The sequence below is a fragment of the Nelusetta ayraudi genome, unplaced genomic scaffold (genome assembly GCF_046127955.1).
Source record: "Nelusetta ayraudi isolate G7.1 ecotype Tasmania unplaced genomic scaffold, CSIRO-AGI_Nayr_v1 ptg000007l, whole genome shotgun sequence".
Lineage (NCBI taxonomy): Eukaryota > Metazoa > Chordata > Actinopteri > Tetraodontiformes > Monacanthidae > Nelusetta > Nelusetta ayraudi.
Genome location: NW_027466057.1, coordinates 2706894 through 2725843, shown reverse-complemented (window position 1 = coordinate 2725843; position 18950 = coordinate 2706894). Strand labels below are relative to the sequence as shown.

At 41.5% G+C, this 18950-nt stretch overlaps 1 protein-coding gene across 1 annotated transcript in view; it reads left to right on the top strand.

The window, feature by feature from the left end:
* The first annotated feature begins 258 nt into the window (after window positions 1-258).
* ltk (leukocyte receptor tyrosine kinase) overlaps window positions 259-18950 on the top strand; it is a 36562-nt gene continuing 17870 nt past the window's right edge. Inside the window, exons 1-10 of the mRNA XM_076017838.1 lie at window positions 259-462; window positions 10043-10138; window positions 11066-11215; window positions 11465-11693; window positions 13282-13421; window positions 14380-14517; window positions 16232-16381; window positions 16549-16652; window positions 16745-16905; window positions 17461-17555. Of these exons, the coding sequence (XP_075873953.1) occupies window positions 411-462; window positions 10043-10138; window positions 11066-11215; window positions 11465-11693; window positions 13282-13421; window positions 14380-14517; window positions 16232-16381; window positions 16549-16652; window positions 16745-16905; window positions 17461-17555 (1315 nt within the window). The 5' untranslated portion in view covers window positions 259-410. The remainder of the gene's footprint in view (window positions 463-10042; window positions 10139-11065; window positions 11216-11464; window positions 11694-13281; window positions 13422-14379; window positions 14518-16231; window positions 16382-16548; window positions 16653-16744; window positions 16906-17460; window positions 17556-18950) is intronic.

The following is an 18950-nucleotide window of genomic DNA, read 5'->3' as shown; positions in this document are numbered from 1 at the left end:
TGTGTAGTTTCCCAATTTAGCATCAGCCAAGTCTATGAATCTATTGTATTCTAAACATGCTCCGTGCGTCACAGAAATTAACGCACGGGCGCAGATGGCCGGAGTGCTAGCAGGAGTGAGCGAGTAAAGAGTGTGACAGTGAGATGAGGAGAGATGAGGGGCGGGGCGGGTGCCGCTGTCGTCACTGGCGGCAGCAGCAGCAGCGGCGGCAGCAGCAGCAGCAGCATCAGCATCACTGGAATGACTAACAGTGCGCAAGTTTGGGCTTAAGTGCGCGGCTGCGGAGGAGCAAACAGACAAGAGTGGCTGCCGGCGCGACACTTGACGGCTTGGCACCAAGTTTTCATGAGGACGTAAACGGCTCCAGGGACAGCGAGCTCTCCGAGGGGTTCTGTCGGAGGAGGGAAGCCATGGAATATATCAGAAAACACCACGTTCAGCTCTCCATCGTCTTTCTGATGGGCAAGTACAGACTTATTTACCGCCGCTGAGCAAGGTTGCGTTCGCGGAAGCGATGGATGCTTTTAGCCGCAGTTAAACTTTTCCCCCTTCTCCTCTCTTTCGCTCCGAGTAAAACCCATTCAAGTCTGCCTTTTTACTCCCCCGGATAAATGACAACGTCGTGTCGACTGGTAGGCATGTACTTTTCCCCCTGTGAAGTTTTCAAGAAGTGAATGGAAGGTTATTTTTATTTATTTATTTATTTATTTATTTAAATATATATATACACACGATAAGCGCGACCACCATGGAGGCTAGTGCAGGTTTGTTTGTCAGCACACACACACGTTACTTCTTCCCGGATAAAAGGTTGAGAACAGGTCTGCGCCGGCGGGTAAATAGTTGTAGTTAAAAACACGCTACAAACGTCAAGAATACGGGCGCAACTTTACTTTCGAGCCGTACGACCATCTCAAGTATTTTCTCCACGCGCTGAAATTAGCCCGTAATTGTGGCGTGCGATTAAATCACGTGCTCAAATTTGAAGGCCCGGATGAAGCGTCGTGAGTGAAGCGAGTCAAATTGTCAATGGCAAATTTTTTTGTGATAAAAAAAAAAATTGTCAATTCGCCGTTCACGCTGTTAGGCCACTTTTCATTCATCACTCCGTCGCTGTGTGGGCAAGCCGTAATGAAGCTGCAGCCGTTTGCGGGGTAATTTCACTAAGTGGTCGATAGTATTCCTATGAAGGTTGTTTTTTGTGTGTGTGTGTGTGTGTGTGTGTGTGTGTTTTACTTCCTCTGGTAGAAAGCATAAGGCCGTATGCCAGTGTGTTGAGGCCGAGGAACTATGATTTTAGCCTGTTTACTTGCAGCATAAAAAGACAAAAAAAAGGTGTGTGTGTGTGTGTGTGTGTGTGTGTGTGTGTGTGTGTGTGTGTGTTTGTTTGTTTGTTTTAAGCAACTTTGAGTCCTCTAACAGATTTCATCACCTCATGGCAGGTTTGTCAAAGGCTTTTTTCATTTTATTTCATCATCTCTTTTCACGGTTTCATTCTATCAAAATAAAAGATTCCTACCCGAGCCACTGCAGGCTTTTCAACCATGGCCCTTTGTGCAAAGCTTACAGCCTTACTTTGTGTTCCCAGGCAATGGCAATGGCAATTCCAGAAGAGTTATAGCAAATGTGATTAGCAGTGCCACTTTACATGTGAAGAGCGAAGACAGACGCAGGCGTGAGTGTGCAGCTATTGGCTTTGCTGGACCGCTACGCTGTGTTGGGGGGCTCATACCGCAGTCAGTCCTAGTGACAGCAAAAAATCCAGGGTGAGCTTTGCCAAAAACCACACTCTTATGTCAACCCCCGCCCCTCCCTCCTCCCTCCTCCCTCTCCCGTTCTTGAATCACGGCCAGCATGCAGACTTGATGAGTTGCAAGTGAAGCTGTTCTCTAATACCAGCAGGTGATCCACTTCTCAGGTAGCTGAGCGTATGAGCTGCGGCTCTCTGCCACATAGCTCGGCGGCCGAGGATGTTCTCGAGGGGAAATGTAACAGCTCTCATTGTTACTGTCTCCAAATGGCCCACATGGCTTCAGTACAATTTGACTGTACTTGAAACATCAGAGAATTGAAAATGTGTTTTTTCTGAAACTGGCAACTTGAGAGTTCTTCATGAAAATGAGGTAATTCATCTAAGATGCTGAAAGAAACGTATCAATTCATATAATTAGCATCGAACCGTGCATGTGACTTTTACCAGTGAATGGGTATACCGCTGTGTAGCATTTTCCAAAGTGCAATGCTAAATGCATTTGCGTTTTGGGTTTTTATTCCCCTTTCATGCTGTCTTGCTTCCCTAATCTGCTTCTTTTTTTTAATTCCCCTGGCAGGCAATTGGTCACAATATATTCTGCTTTTGCTTTGATGTTGTTGTTTTTTTGTTTTTTTTAATCACGAAATAGACGCTGGATTCGAGTGCAGACTCAGGCCAGGCGACAGCACAAAATATTTAATCAGAAACAGGTCCACGCTACACGGTACAGCAGTTCAGTCACACCGGCTGAGGCTTCCATATTCCAGACTGGTCAAATGACAGGAAAAATGTTCTGTACTCGCAAGAAACAGAAAATAAAAGGTAAAATGTTACAAAAAGGAAACCCTGATGTTCATAATTTAATTTACTATGGAGTGTTGTTTGGTAATAAATATAGCAAAACATTGACATTGGAGCAGTATTCCCAAAAGAAGACATCATTTAGAAATGAAAAGAGTTGGGACTCGGGAAACACTAGGGACAAGCATAGAAAAATTAAATCATTTGTTAAAAGTCTTTTTGTCATTTCCTGAACTGTCAACAGTGTGTAACGCAGTGTGACAGGCAAAATATTTTATGTTGCAGTTTTGTTGTGCAGTTTCTGGATGTTCTTGCTATGCATGTTGATCAGAGTTTCTGATCGAGTGCAGTGATGTTAGTAGCAAACAACGAGGGGCCAGCAGATCAAAGTTGTGGCTCAGGGGCATCACTGCTGGCTGGCTAACAGATGCCAAGCAGCTGCATTTCCTTATTGTTCAAGGACAAAGCCAATTAAATTTTGTTTTTCAATTCTTGTCAGCAAAAGTATTATGGTATGAAATATACAGCTTGTGGAAGTCAGCAAAAACAACAACCAGGAACATTTTGGAATAGTGCACAACGTCACTTGTATCACCACCATAACAACTGATTAAGGTGAATGAAAATGTCAGCAAAGGTGCAGCTGCACTTTTATATACTGGAGATCCAGATGTTTTGCAGACTACTTGGATCCAAATGTACTCATTTGTGAAGTCAGATTTGTATGTATTTGTTTATTAATTAATTAATTTGGGACTATGGAAAACCAATTAAACATGACTAAAATCTTTAGTTCAGTCGATGGGATCTTCTAATGCGTATTTATATGGCTGTTAGAATATTCTTTTTTCTTTTTTTTGCAATGAAGCCTTTTATACATTTTAAATGTTATTACAAAGTTGAGATAACTTTGGAGTTGTTCATTAATTGATCAATCTGTTTGGTAACCTTTATCATAGTTCAAGCTGTTTTTGAGGCATCAATCTCAATTTTCAGCTCGTTACTTCATGCTGCTATTTTTTATTTAGAGGAATTTGGCAATGATTGGATCATGGCTGAACAAAAAGGACAAACAAATGCTTCAAAGGCACTGACTAATGCTTCAGTCATTTATCGTCATTTGAAATGAATAGCAGAGTAAATAACCTGACCTTAAGCAGATATAGCCATGATAAGTATAATCGGACCTTGATTGCAGCCTTGATTGCTCTGGATTCCAGTCAATAAAAAAACACCATTTGGTGCTTTTACTCCCTCTACTTCAAATGAAGCCTAATTCTCATGTCGTATATGAGTGTTTAGAATTAATGATGAGGAACAACAGTTTCAGCCGCAGCTGAGGATCCGGGAAAAGAATTTTACTGACATGTATTAATAAAAGGCCCGGACCTGGGACCTTTCTGTGTGGAGTTTGCATGTTCTCCCTGTGTCTGCGTGGGTTCTCTCCGGGTTCTCCGGCTTCCTCCCACACTCCAAAAACATGCATGTGAGGTCAATTGAACATTCTAAATTGTCCGTAGGTGTGCATGTGAGTGTGAATGGTTGTTTGTCTCTATGTGGCCCTGCGATGAACTGGCGACTTGTCCAGGGTGTCCCCTGCCTTCGCCCTAAGACGGCTGGGATAGGCTCCAGCAGACCCCCGTGACCCTGAGCTCGGGACTAAGCGGGTATGGAAAATGGATGGATGGATGGTATTAATAAAAGATTAGAAGTTAGGGCTGAGATGAAACACAGCAGACAGCTTTTTCCACTGTTCATTATTCAATTTTTTCCCCCCCGAAAACATAATGTGAAATTCAGGATAGCTTTTTAATGTTGACATGAAAAGACTTTGTGGACCCTGGTGTCCATGTGATGCAGTCAAACTTGGCTAAAACTTCTTTCTCAAGTTGTTCTCATAGAGCTTGACAGCGTCGGCTGTTAAATGGTCACAATCACATGTCGATTTGTCATGTTACGGCTTCTGACTGAAGTTAGCCATTCTCGTGGTTGATTATGGGAGTAATACAATTTAAAACACAAAGACTCTTTGACATATAAATGAGGGAACCATAACAAATGGCTCCCAAACAAATGCGCTGTGGTTGTCAGTCATGTTTTGTTGCCTCCCGAAGCATCAATTTCCTTTATTGTGCTCTGCTGTGCTTGCAGCATGCATACCTATCAAACAAACAGACAGTTCCTACAACTGCTATTTGAGGCTATTCATTAAATTTCAGTGCATTTAGCAAAAGCATGTGTTAAGGTATATCTGGGGGGTAGGGCTTTATTACTAAGGAATTGTGATTCATATGACTTTATGTCACACAGGAGGGCAGTGTGCTGGCTCTCGTTGGTCATGGTTACATCTGCCTTGACGCAAGTCAAGTCTTGAACTGAGAGGCGTACTTCAAATGTGTCTCTGTGTGCATTTTTTTTTTTTTAAAGTCACCACAGTTTGATCTCTTTGAACAAATGTCAGCGGCGCATCCAGACTCAGTGGGAGCCGGACTTTGTGGTTTAGAGAGAAGAAAGCACTCTCAGTCTATCAGTCCCCACTCCTCCTCAGGATGTTTACCAGACAGACAGCAGGGCATTCAAAGTACAATCACTGTTAGTTCGCAGAATGAATTACCTCGAGTCGGTTTGGAGTTGCGGTTTAATGTTTGGAATTTGAATTTGAATATAATTTGGTCCACCTATCCATTGTAATTGGGACTCTGAGAGCTGATCTTTGATAACGGAAATGTAAGCAGAAGCATACGTCTCAGAGTAACTTTAAGAATGTAAACATATCTTAAAAGTCATCAGTTTACCAGATGGCCAGTCTTGATCTTAGTAATGCTTGACATAAGAAAGCGGTTGACTTTTTTTTTTTTTTAAACCAGTCCTGTCGAGCAACTGCTGCCAGTGATTTAGAATTTCACACTTCACGGTTATGTATCTTACACCCGACACATAATTACTCAAATTGAGTGCAACAGCGGGACCAGACAGGATGGCGGATATCCTTAATGTGTTTCTACTATTATTACAGCAGCCATAAAGAATTACAATTACGGTAGTAAAGGACAAGCTTTAACTTGTTTGGATCATGACAGTTGTAAAAATAAATGCTGCCACCTTCAGACTTTGACAGTAACAAATATAGAGAAAAGACACACACTCAAGCCTGTCCAGCAAAAGTTTATTACCGTCAACCTTTCAGTAAATTTTTCTCCCTAAAATCACATTTGGCCTCCAATTCAGCTAAATTGTTCCAAGTAACCTTGGATTACAGCTTGCATGTGTGTGTGTGTGTGTGTGTGTGCTGCCTGAAGAAAACAAAGGTTCAAAACCAACATGATAGGCTGGAAGACGAAAAGTGTTTTTGTTTGTAAGGGCCAGGACAAGCTGCATACCAGTTTGCTAATTGAAGCCAAGATGAGTCCAATTAAATCATAAATTAAGTTATGGGACTTAATGCTCTTGGAAATACCACATGCCGGACTAAGTGCAGATGAATGGCCCTTTCAGAAATGTCTCAACCTCCAGGCTGCTGTTTATTGAGACTGAAGGATAATGATGAAATATTCCAAAGTTCCCCAACAGAAGTCCAGGCCTGCTCTTATAGATAATGATAATTGCCAGGTGAAGCTGGTGGCTGAATGTGTAGGCTGAAGTCCAGACATATTTTTAAACTTTGATAACCTGAATTTTGTCTGTCATTAATAAACCTTCAAATGAGGAAAGACATTAAAGTCTGTAAACTGCAAACAGATGTCCTGGAAGTCAACTACAATCCTGAATAATCTAAATCAAATACATTATCAGTCTGATTATCCAGTAGTAATTAAGACTGTCAGAAATTGTTCCCTTATTGCCTGAATGTCTGTTCTTATTACCCTTGTGGATGCCTGGGACTCCAGGGAGACTTTGGAGTTTGCCTCCACATGTGTGATTTCTCTGTTTTCAAATGAGCTGCCCACGAACAGCATGGAGTTTGAGGAGAGAAACAGAGTTCAGGCACTCGCTGGTATGTACCAATTGTTTCCAAATATGTGTCGGTTCGTCCGGAGATAAACTGGTTGGAGGTGATAGCGCTTTTGTTAATTTGGGATCATGAGCTGCGCCCAGAAAAGAGACTAAGTATTCATGTGGTTTCAAAATGTGTGCTGCAGACGGATGAGTGCTGGAAATCTGACACTGACTTCTGTGTTTGAGTTTTAGGTAGTGGTCTGGAAAGCTAACACACTTCAAATACCAAACCTTGTACTGAACCAACAGTTCCATGTTATTTCAGGAGAAATTTATAGATTTGAGTCACACTAGACTTTATTTGATGGTGGGACAAAATGTCTGGTTGTGTTTTATTTAAAAAAAAACAACCCAAAAAACAGTTATATAAGTATTTTATCCACACATTATACATTACATACATACATTGATACATAAACAGACATTTTGTCCCTGAAGCCCGAATGCAGGAGAAACCTTGAGCAAAAACCTGTGGTTGGATGGACATTTTGTTCCAAAATATTGAAAAAAAGTGCCTTGTGTCAGTGGTTTTAATTCATTCATAAATGAAATCTGTGCCTACAGTACAAGGACACAATCATTTATAATTACCACCGAGGACGAGGAGGAATGAGTTCAGTAAAGAGCTCATTCCCGCTCAACATTACCCAGTCCAATTTTATGGCCCTTCTGTGCAGAGTGCAAAGTATTTATAAACATAAGAGCCGATGAGTTAATAGAGTTAATAAAACCAAAAGTACCTCATTTTCAAAAATAGCTAGAATCTTACCGTAATCACCTTTTGGAGAGAGAGGGCGTGTCGGAATCTCCTTTGTTTTTACACCTCAGTCATCGTCAACATTTTCAAAGTGCTTGACTGTTCTGATTGTTGCTTACCAGCAATTCCGATGCCATGTTAAACAGCCATAAAGCACAGGCCGTGACTAAACTCTTTAAAATACTTGCCTCTGCATGCATTCATCAGAGCAGTTTTAGGTGCCTGTGCAACTCTCCTCCCGATGTCTCCTTGTCAGTAAATCCTCCTCCAAGCTCTCATCTGTCTGCATGCTTGAGACTGTGAGTTGCCGTTTGAGGGGATCTTGACTTTTTTGAGTGGGTGTAGGAGGGATGATTAGAGCTGAAGCTTACCATTTACAGGATTACGGCTAAATCTAAACCATTCTTCGACAACTTGTTTTGCACCTAAACGTCTGTTGAGAGACTATTGTGAGTTATATTTCTTTTGGTATCATTTTTTTCCAGCTGTAAAAGCCCCAATAGAACATTTCTATGAAGGCCCCGGCAGCTCCCCGAAGTGTTGGAGTGCTTTACTCTCTTTTTCTCCTCAAGGCACCAAAGCAGTGCTATTAATGCCTTTTAATAAATTCCCTCTAGTTACATCCCTTGGTTTGCTTTGGTTAAAGCTGAACACAAATCTGGGGATGCGTAGTTAGAAATAGATTTACTCCCTCTTGTCTGCAGCCACCTCATTATATCTGCACGTCACATGTTTCTTGACCTTCCTTTTCCTTTGTTAATATACATGCAAGTATTTCTCAAAAAGGTTTAGGAACAGACTTGCGTTGGATCAACTTCCCAAACTGTTCAAAATCCAAGCCTGGAAGCTCCGGGTCCTTTCAAGACATCAGGGCACTTTGTAAAACCGCAGGCCTTCGATGGCATCTTGGACGTTCTCCAACTCCCTGCTTTGTTTTTGTCTTCCACCAAAGGGGAAACTCTCATGTTATACATCTAATGTTTTAACTTTTCTCAATGTCATGGAAGCAAGAAGTCACTATAAAGGAAATTTTAATTTTCGGGGGAATTCCCCATAAAACTGTCTCCTCTTTCAAACTTGTCCATTAAAAGTTTTTTCTTTGTCCAAATTCCTCCACATTTTAAATTACTGGATTTTTCTGGTTTCCATATTTGGTCATCCATCCATGGCTGATTTTATTCTATAATTACTCACATAGTGCATGGTTTCCATTCATGCCCTTTACCATCCCTCACCCCATCACTATCATAACTGCTTTTAATAGACTGTCCTTTAAATAATCTAATTTTTCATACTTGACCTGTGGGACCTTGCCTCCAGGGCCTCAGAGAACAGTAACATCACTATCCAGTTAAGCACAAGTTAAGTTGCAGTGACCCACATCATCTTCCCCATTGTCTGACGGTCATGGTGTTCATTAGTAAGTGAATTGTGTTGCTCGTCTTAAGTGTCCTCCCATTCTGCCACCCTCCAAAACAACGCAGTGTCTGTCACTGGTTTGTGTTTAGTGTGGTCAGCGTGGACTGAGCCTATTTCTGGATGAACTCTGTGTTTTGTACACACATCTGTTGACCTTCTTGATGTCTGAAGGCAATCCCATCACACACTGGACTGAGACAGCTCAACCCATTACAGAGAATCATATGAATTTGTGATGGTTCCGTAACGTCACATGTTGGTTCAAACTTAAGTTAACCACCAAGAGACGTACAGTACTAATACTTCTTACAAAGAGCACCAGTAGTTGCATGAATAAAAATGATAAATAATAATACAATTATAAAAATACACACCATGCTTACTAGGGATGTTAACAATTAATCGATTATGGATTAATTGCCAATTAAGAATTTAATAGATTTCATGTAATTAAATTACTCACAATTATTTGAATTATTTTTTTTACATGGGTAGTTAATATCATTATGATGAAATTTAGGTTCTCAGGAAAAATCGCAGCTTATCAATGAATCATTAATCGATCGATAAGGTCAACCAACTAACGATTAATGAATGAATCGATAATTTGCATCCTTGCTGTCCAGCTGATGTCGGTTGATGTGCTCAAGGCTTTAGTTTGAAACTGTGAAGAAGGTCCTCTATTTTTTGAGCTGCTTGTAAAGTATGGCACTGGAGGGTTTGGACATTTAGCCTCTGCAGGAAATTATGTTCAGAAGAATAAAAGGGTAACGCTATTATTGTCCTTTGTCTCAAAACCCCAGCTTCATTGTCTTTAATAACACCCTTTAGTTAATGAACACGTATCCTCTTATATTAAGAGCTTAACACAATTTTGGCCTTTTACAATTATTCTACAAAGACGTTGTTACTGTTGGTGGGTCCAATTTATTATGCAGCCTCCAGGGGGCCTCCTTGAGTGTCCTTGTACATCGGACTTGCTTTGCTGCACTATCGTTATCGTTGCCCACTAGCCTCCATATGCACATGACGTAGTAAGTGCATGGACAAATCTTGATTTATAAAAGCCAAGAAATTCCGACCAGGGAATTTATCATGAGTGAAACCTCAAGAAAAAAGAAACAAAAGCATTTATGACAGCATCGATTGAAAACCGGTGTTTTTGTGAGTCAGGATTTATGAGAAACTGTCTGAAATGATCACATACAGATCTTGCAGAGATATTGATATTTCACCCAGGGAAATAGATAAAGATGTATACTCTCCCTCTATGCATGGCTTACGTTAAAAGAAAGCCTCTCTCTGCCTCACCTCAGTTTGCAGGGCCTGCCACTCCATCTCGGACAGATTCCTGGAGGAGAACTCAGACCAGCGCTTCTCTCTTCATATGGGGATGGAAGATGACGGCCAAAGTAAGAATTACGCACTGTTCAATTTGCTGATGGACCTTTGGATGAGAGCCAATAGTAAGCAAGTATCACTACTGTGGTATTAAACAGTAAGCAGTTGTTGATTTGAATGAAGCTTGAAGCCAGACTGGTGGCACTGCGTCGCCAGTCATGGCTCCCAACCGCAGACAGACGGCACAACAACAGCAGGAAAACTCTGCGGCACTCGCAGTGGCTCATGTGTGATCACAAGTGAAATATTTTCACTTTCAAGAATAAGCAAATCGGTATTTAATGTGGGGAGGAAAACAAAAACATTTTCAAAATATGTGATTTTTCTGCTATTTATGTCCTGAGAGATTGAAATGGCGGTTTGACTCATTATCTGTCGCAACAGTTTAATTTGCAGCCATCACATGATGTCTTGGGGGCCTCCAGACAGATGTACAGTCACTCCAAATTTATGAAAAGCTTCTGTTTTGTGAAGCAGGTTTTGGATTTCAGTTAAAATGATGATTTTGGCCTTGAACCAAGGAAGAGATTTATGCCGATATTAAGCTTATGAACCAGGTGTGACTGAGTAATTTTATGATCGTCAACTTTAATTATAATTTATCAAAGCCACAAGAGTAATGAGTTAAGATTTATTAACTGTCTTTGTTAAGAACGCGTAGCGTGAAGTGTCATTCCTCTAAAAAGTGAGAAAATGAATTTTGTCTTAAATATGTCTTCATGTCTTAATATGAAACTGAAATTCAGTTCTAATGCTTACTTTGGTTTAAATCTCTTTTGTATCTGTAAAAGAATAAGAAAGGCTGTTTTGGATGGATGAAAAATATCGTAGACTCTGTTTTGAAAGATTCTTTCTTCTTATTTTTCACTTTTTTACTCCTACACAAGTAAAAATGTTTCCGGTTTGTGTGTGTAAGTGCTTCTGTCTCTATCCCTCAGTTACCTTGTGTGATTTTGAGTCAGAATGCCTCTGGACTCCATCAAACCACAGCCAGCAGGGGGACTGGAAGGTGACATCTCCAAGCCAGGTTGAAAGTGAACAAACTGGCACAACACCAGCCGCCGATCACTCAGTGGGAAGCTCCAATGGTAAGAGAAAAAAGACACACTGAGATGAATTAAATAGGATTTGCCCTATTCTGTCTGTTGATCTTTAGACTCGTTTGAATTACTGTCCGAACAACCTCCCTGAACATTTATTTTGGTGTTTTATTTATCGGTAGCGACATACCTCTCAATTCTAAGACATTCCCCAACTGGCTTCCTGAAGTGACTTCATGATGAGGCTGTCATGACTCTGTCAAAGCTTATGTTTCCACTCTGTTTTATCACCCCCAGGACATTTCCTCCTGCTAAGCGTCTCCCCCGCTGCCGAAGACTCTGGGATGTGTGAATACCACTTAACCAGCCCAGTTTTGCCCAGAAGCGATGAATACTGTATCTTCCAAGTGGCCCTGTTCGAGGCCGGCCCAGCGGTGGGAAACCTCACACTGATGATACAGCCTGTTCTCTGGAGTTCACCTCGCCGCTCTGTGGTTCTTAATCGCAGGAGCCATGACGACCGCAGGTCAGCAAATAGGCCCTTCCTGTCACTGTGGCGCAGTTTGTAAAGAACACTTATTTATTTTCTTGGCATGCCGGTCGCGCAGCAAACACGGCAATTAAATTAGTGTCAAAAAGCAGAACCCTGCATCTTTCCTAATTGAAGTGCTCGCCGACCAGACTGAAGGTTCAGCTCGCTATAGACACAAGCATGAATCACTGTGGTGGAAGGTGGCCGGAGCTTTCAAACACGGGAAAAGAATGTAAAAACGTTCCCGTTTGCACTATAGTTATGATCACCCATGTAATTTTAATCAAAGGAATACTATTTCCCTTCATTTTGCACGTAATGTTAGATTTCTGGGAAAGTGGGAACGTAATTCCTGGTTTGCTCTTTGGAAAACAGGGACAGATATTTCCCCATTGATCTACTGGTGAAGCCGTCAGCCTTCTTTGCAACAGCAAGAAGCCCTCATTAGTCTAAATGCACGCAGAAAATAAATGTATATGTAATTGGTCAGGACAGCAGAGGGATGGATCGGCATATGCAATAAGTTTGTACGCTGTCCTGAGTTTGTCCATGCAGTAATGCACTGGGCAATTCAATTACGTGACTCAAACAGTTGGGGGGCCTCTGCGCTGCAGTTGATACCTGACCCTGAATTTCGATGTTTAACCTCCACGTACTGTTGTGGGAAATATGCTCTTCAATTAACCCTCTTGAACCACGGAGCAAAAGCTTAATGGTCCCATACATGCGACCGCAATTACGCCTGTTTGTTTTGTCCTGTGCTACTGTCGTGAAGCAGGTAATCCAACGGAAATGGGCAACGTTAAGAAAGAAGTTACAGTGTGGGATTATCTCATAGGATTCTTAGAACTGCACATTAATTGAAGCTCAAAAATATGTCTGTATTTTAAAGATCTACAAGGCATTTTGGTTGTTTGACACATTGTAGTTGTTGAAACAAATGAAGAACCATGGGAGATAGATTTGATAGTTTTTGACCCTCTTCAGTGGGCAAGAACAACACAGTATATGTGTTACGTTCTGTAAAAAGTGAAAACAACTTTTCAGGAACGCAATGTTCTTCACGTACCACATACACAATGTGTTATGAATGCGTATGGGAAGGAGGAGGGGGGGGACTGCGGCAACATGATTAGCCAAACTCAGATGAAAATCCTGGAACACATGCACAAGGCACGTGCTATCTGCAGCAGCCCTGAAAGAGTCATCGCTGTGAACACTGTGAGGCTTTTAATGGAGAAAGACGAGTGGCACTACTCAGTATGGATATTCTGAATTTAAAATGGGAGCAATTAGTTTTTAATTACTGTAATGTAGGCAGGATAAAGCTTTTGTAATCATTTGTTCTCTGTTTAATTAGTCTATTTTTGCTTGTAATTACTCTCGAGAGTTTGTTTTTTATTGGCCGATTAGCTCATGACAAGATATTATGAGACAATTATACAAATTTGCTCAGGCGTGTTTTCCTGCATTTATCTAACAGCTTTTAGATGGGAACAACTTTGATGTTTTTTTGGTCTGATACTGTAATCATGTGACTGAGGATGTGACAAACAAAATAATGGTGCGTATCTGGCTGCAGGGCTTCGTGGGAGGTGTTGGAGGCGGTGATTGGTGAAGTGGATGAGCCTTTTAAGGTGACCCTGGTCTACTCCTCCTGTCTGGGGGAACATGGAGCCACTGTGGCTCTCGACTCTCTAGAGCTCATCAACTGTGAATCAGGTTGGTTTATCTCATTGTGTTTCAGATGCTGCACCTCGCTCTTTTCTCATGCTCCAAGAGGAGCCATGCGGAGCGTCAACTAAAGGGAAAAAATAGGATTTTTTCCCCCCACAGTTTAGTCCATCAACCACTGGTTTATTGAATTATAAATGTATTTTTGATGTTGGTCTCGGGTTTCTTTCTTTGAGATAGTAATTGTGTATTTATGACATTGTGTAATTTAATTTGATTGAGTTACTTGATGGGCGACACGGTGGTGCAGTGGTTAGCGCTGCCGCCTCACAGCAAGAACGTTGTGGGTTCGATTCCGGGGCGCGGGCCTGGGACCTTTCTGTGTGGAGTTTGCATGTTCTCCCTGTGTCTGCGTGGGTTCTCTCCGGGTTCTCCGGCTTCCTCCCACAGTCCAAAAGCATGCATGTGAGGTCAATTGAACATTCTAAATTGTCCGTAGGTGTGCATGTGAGTGTGAATGGTTGTCTGTTTCTATGTGGCCCTGCGATGAACTGGCGACTTGTCCAGGGTGTCCCCTGCCTTCGCCCTAAGACAGCTGGGATAGGCTCCAGCAGACCCCCGTGAACCTGAATAGGAATAAGCGGGTATAGAAGATGAATGAATGAATGAATGAATGAGTTACTTGATAGGGACTATACAGGTTACCATAGTATCACTTCAACATCTCCGCATTCCAGAGATCATAGCTAGAAACTGTTAGTTTCCAAACTCTTGTCCCAAGTTAGGGACAGAAAACAAAAGCCAAAAGAAGAGAAAGAGAAAGACTGGAGTTTACAAGGTCACATATCATTACCCTAACGTACAAATTTACATCTTATTAACTGCAAATTATTCAAATAATTTCAAACCATGATGTTTGATCAATTGTTAAAATGCAGGCATTTTGATTTTGCTTATGCTTTTTTTGCATAAATGGCTAAATTGTTTTGTGGTTGCTTGAATCCAGACTACCAAGACATCGAGCAAAGATCAACATGTGGGGATTCTTTTTACTGTGAAAGCTCGGGAGAATGTGTTGACCAGAGCCAAGTTTGTAACTTCCACACTGACTGTCCGCTGGGAGAGGATGAGGGCTTCATCTGCAGTGAGTGGTGTCTTCTTCTTCTTCCTCCTCCTCCTATTCTTCTTCTTCTTCTTCTTCTTCTTAATTGTAATCTCAGAAAGCATTAAGATAATTATTTTATGAACACCTGAAAAATCAAAATTTAAAGTAGTAGTAGTAAGTAGTAGTCAAATTGTTTTCTGTTGTAAATTCAAAACGCTATTTTTTCAGTAAATTTCCCTCGCTGTTCCCACTTAAAAGATGTGAATGGGAAAGTACTTTTCTGTACTTTTGTGGGTGGTGAGTTAAGTGCAGGAGTCCTAAAGCTGTGTATAGATCTACTGGCAGACTATAATCCATTTGCATTAGCTGTATTAAAGTTTATATCCGTGATAAATTGTTAATCCTATTACTGGAGGTGCCAAATTATTGTGTGCCAAAGGCCTCAGCCTACTTAAAGTACAGGAAGTGGAGATCAAATTTGTGTTTCAAGTCTGAGTGTACTTTTTTTGGGCCCCTTTGACTCACATTTTATCAAATGTGGGTCAAAGGCTAGATGGAGTGTTTTTTTTTTTTTGTTTGTTTTTTGTATCTCATATCTTTGTTTTTTTTCAAAGAGGTTTTTACTCTGAACTCAAGTTTTAGATTACGATACACCCTCATTTTTTGGATACTGTATTTCAGAAAATAAGGTACTTCGACACCTATAATCTAATATCATTTCAATGGTTGAAATACAACAGGCATCGTCATTCTGAGAACGACAAGGTTAACTCGGCTAATGAACTGACTGAATTTAGGACTGAATCGAGTGCTTGAGTAAGGGCTCAGAAAAGTGACAATTGTACGTGAAATTTTGAAAGCAAGAGATCTTTCAACAGGACTGTCACAACCACAATGATGACTCACGAGCGATGTTGTGTTTCTAATTTACACTGTGCAATTTCTGTTTCTCATTGTTTGCCTTCCGAGTCTTGACCTCATGTGAGGCTTTGATCTCTATCACCACAATTGATCTCCAGCTGGCCCATTTATCTGGAGGCAAGATGTTTCCCATATTCTACACAACCTCAAGCGTGGTGTTATTTACATGCTATAATTCTATGCATATGACCAAAACAGCGTATCTGAGGTCGATGCAAGAAAGACTGACAGCAGAGTTTTGGAAGCAAATGCCGATGGCGACGCTGAGCCGATAACTGAGCGGATGTAGTGTGGACAACAAGGAAGAAGGGAGAAAAAAAAAAGGCAACGCAGTCTTTCTGGCAGAATGTTACACAAGGCGATCCAACAAGTTTGCAAAGACAAAATAGGAACAACCACCAAGCACTCAAACTGAAAATACAGCTGGGGAGGTAACAATCCATTGGACCCCGACACGGATTGAGATTATTTACTGATTTTTAATGATTCATAAGTGATAATCTTTTCTCTTTGTCTTGATTTATATAACAACAGGTAAAAAGGCTAAAACACACTCGCACACATGTAGAATCATATTTGCCATATTTATTTGGTACTCCTTTATAACTTACAACTCAAGTAAAGTGATAGAAAAGCATGACAGAAACCTGATTGCGAACGAGAACACGAAAACGTGCCGAACTGCTCACTAAAAACAGATTTTAACCTCAGTAAATACAGTCTCTTGTCAGGGTGCGTTGCACACTCCCCTCTAAATAATAATTTGCTCAATCCCATCAGCGCTGATCACTTGTTTTATGGAGATATAACAACAAGGTCCCTGCTCCCCCAGATGCTCTTCCGTTTGGCACGCACTGCTCTTTTGAACAAGATGCATGTGGCTGGTCCGTGTCCAAGCAGCACTCTGGCTGGAGACGGGTGGCTGGAGACGAGCTTTTCAACAGGGAAGACATGCATGGAGTGGCTTTGAAGCGAACACCAGGTTGGTTATGTGTGTGCGTGCGTCTCCCCTTTTCTAGTCTATTCCTTTGTTCCGACCTATGACCTTCTGTATGTACTGCCTTGTGTATTTCGCCTCCCCGAGTTCCTGAATACTCATTCTGCTCTCGAGTCAGCCATATCCTGCCTGATAATTGTTGTGCTCTGCAGGGCACTTCCTGTTCCTGCAGGTACGAGAAACAAATTCCCGTCCACACGCCTCCATGCAGAGCTCCTTTTTCCCGCCACCGCTCTCCTCTGCCAACGCTTGCCTGGTGAATATATGGCTTCAACGATCAGTTTGTTCTCCCCCCACGGTTTGTTAATATTAACAGTGCACCTTTTTTTTTTTTTTTTTTAAATACAGATACATTTCTCTTTGTACCTGTATGGAAACTTTAATGGATCTTTACGAGTGGCGACAGAGGAAGAAGGAGCCGACGCGGCGCTGACGGTGTGGGAGAGAAATGGCTCGTGGACAGACGACTGGGAGGCAGTGTCCCTACAGCTTACTGGCCTCCAGCATGGGTATGAAAAAATTCAATATGTTTAAATTAAATAAAATATGTTTTAAGTCATAGAATTAACCTTGAATTCTTTGAATGCTTTGAGCAAATAAGGGCGACACGGTGGAGCAGTGGTTAGCGCTGCCGCCTCACAGCAAGAAGGTTGTGGGTTCGATTCCGGGCCTGGGACCTTTCTGTGTGGAGTTTGCATGTTCTCCCTGTGTCTGCGTGGGTTCTCTCCGGCTTCCTCCCACAGTCCAAAAACATGCATGTGAGGTCAATTGAAGACTCTAAATTGTCCGTAGGTGTGCATGTGAGTGAATGGTTGTTTGTTTCTATGTGGCCCTGCGATGAACTGGCGACTTGTCCAGGGTGTCCCCTGCCTTCGCCCTATGACAGCTGGGATAGGCTCCAGCAGACCCCCGTGACCCTGAGCTCGGGACTAAGCGGGTATGGAAAATGAATGAATGAATGAATGAATGAATGAATTGGGCTTTGAGCAAATAAAGGTCAAATCAGCCAAAAACATAAAACATGTGGTTCACCAAATCTTGGAATTCCTTGTGCGTTTCTGTAGGTTCAGTGTGAAGGTGACAGCGTCCTGGGAGCAGGGATCCAATGTTGACGTCGCCCTTGATGAGTTTGCCATTGGAGCAGCCTGCTTCGATACAGGTACACTGCAGCCATCGTCAGACGATTTCAAGCTTGAGAGCTAAACAAAAAAAAAATTCTAAATATCTACGTGGCAGTGGATCAGAATCATAGGACTCCTATTGTTGTAAATTCTCTTATAATAAAGCTGTCAGCTCAAATAGAAAGTCCTATAGTTGTTGTCCTAAAGTGGTTTTCTTTTTAAATAAGAAGGAACTTTTATGGAATGTGTCTGTTTAGTCTCTGGTTCATGCACCATTGTTTATTAGTGAATTGCTTTGAATGTTAAATTAGCACTTGAGGTCACGGAAATCATGGCAGAGGAAATGAAACACATACAGATCTGCCCCATTAATGTCTCTGCTCGTTCCTTCAAACTGAATTGCACATTTCAAGATGATTAGAATGAAATTGCGAGCAGGGGAGCACAAGGAGTCTCCTTCAGTGGTGGGACTGACTCCTGGCTCTCATCTGGAGCTGTTTCTTTGATGCCTGTTGCAGTTACTGCTTTTAGTGCGATTATAGCCAATGTTGAATGTTGTGTTGCAATTCAACCATGTTACAGCAATGCACGCCAACATTCCTGTGTCTTTTGTAGGCCTTGTGTTTCTCATTGTCTCGACTGTGTGAAATAACAAAATAAAACAAAAAAGAAATCACTTAAATTACAATTCTCCAGGCGTGCGTCATTCTTTATAGATGTAAAATGTGTTTAATGTGTTAATGTGCTTTATTTCCCTTGGATTAAAGGGATATATTTGTTTTTGTTGTGATCTGTTGCTGTGATTTAAGGGGATACTGGTTTAAAAACGCCAGGAAAACAGTGATAATAGCTCTAAGTATGCTACTAGCTGTTGGCAATAGTATACAGATGGCTGTTGCCTTTTTGCAATTACACCAGAGTGTAGTATTTTTTTCAATTACGTCAGGTTCAAAGAGTAAACAGAGCAGCAGAGGCCTTGAAGGGGCAATAAGGGATTTTCATCATTGGCTATGGTAATAAAAATGTGCCGCAACTCCAGAAAAACAATGCAAGTAGCATGAAACAGATGCTAAATGAATGCTAACATGAGCTAAATTGAATTGAATTAAGCTGGATATTACCCGTAATCCACAGAGTCGCCATTTGTTCCTAGAACTCCTACAACATCCTGTTTTCAAGGGGAAAACTAACAGTGATCTGCATCCGACACAGAATTCTGCTCACGTCATGGGATAAAATAGTGGTTTAGTTTTATTTTAACAGACTGTGGAAGAACATTAATACAAAAAAAGTAGGAAGGCGCAGATTAGGTAGTGGTCTCCTTGGAAACACGACAGAGTTCTGGTAACAGAAGGCGACCCTCCAGGTTGAGGGTTATGTCCAGCATAATTTAAGATAATGTTAGCATGTCCAGCTTGTTCACATGCACAGCA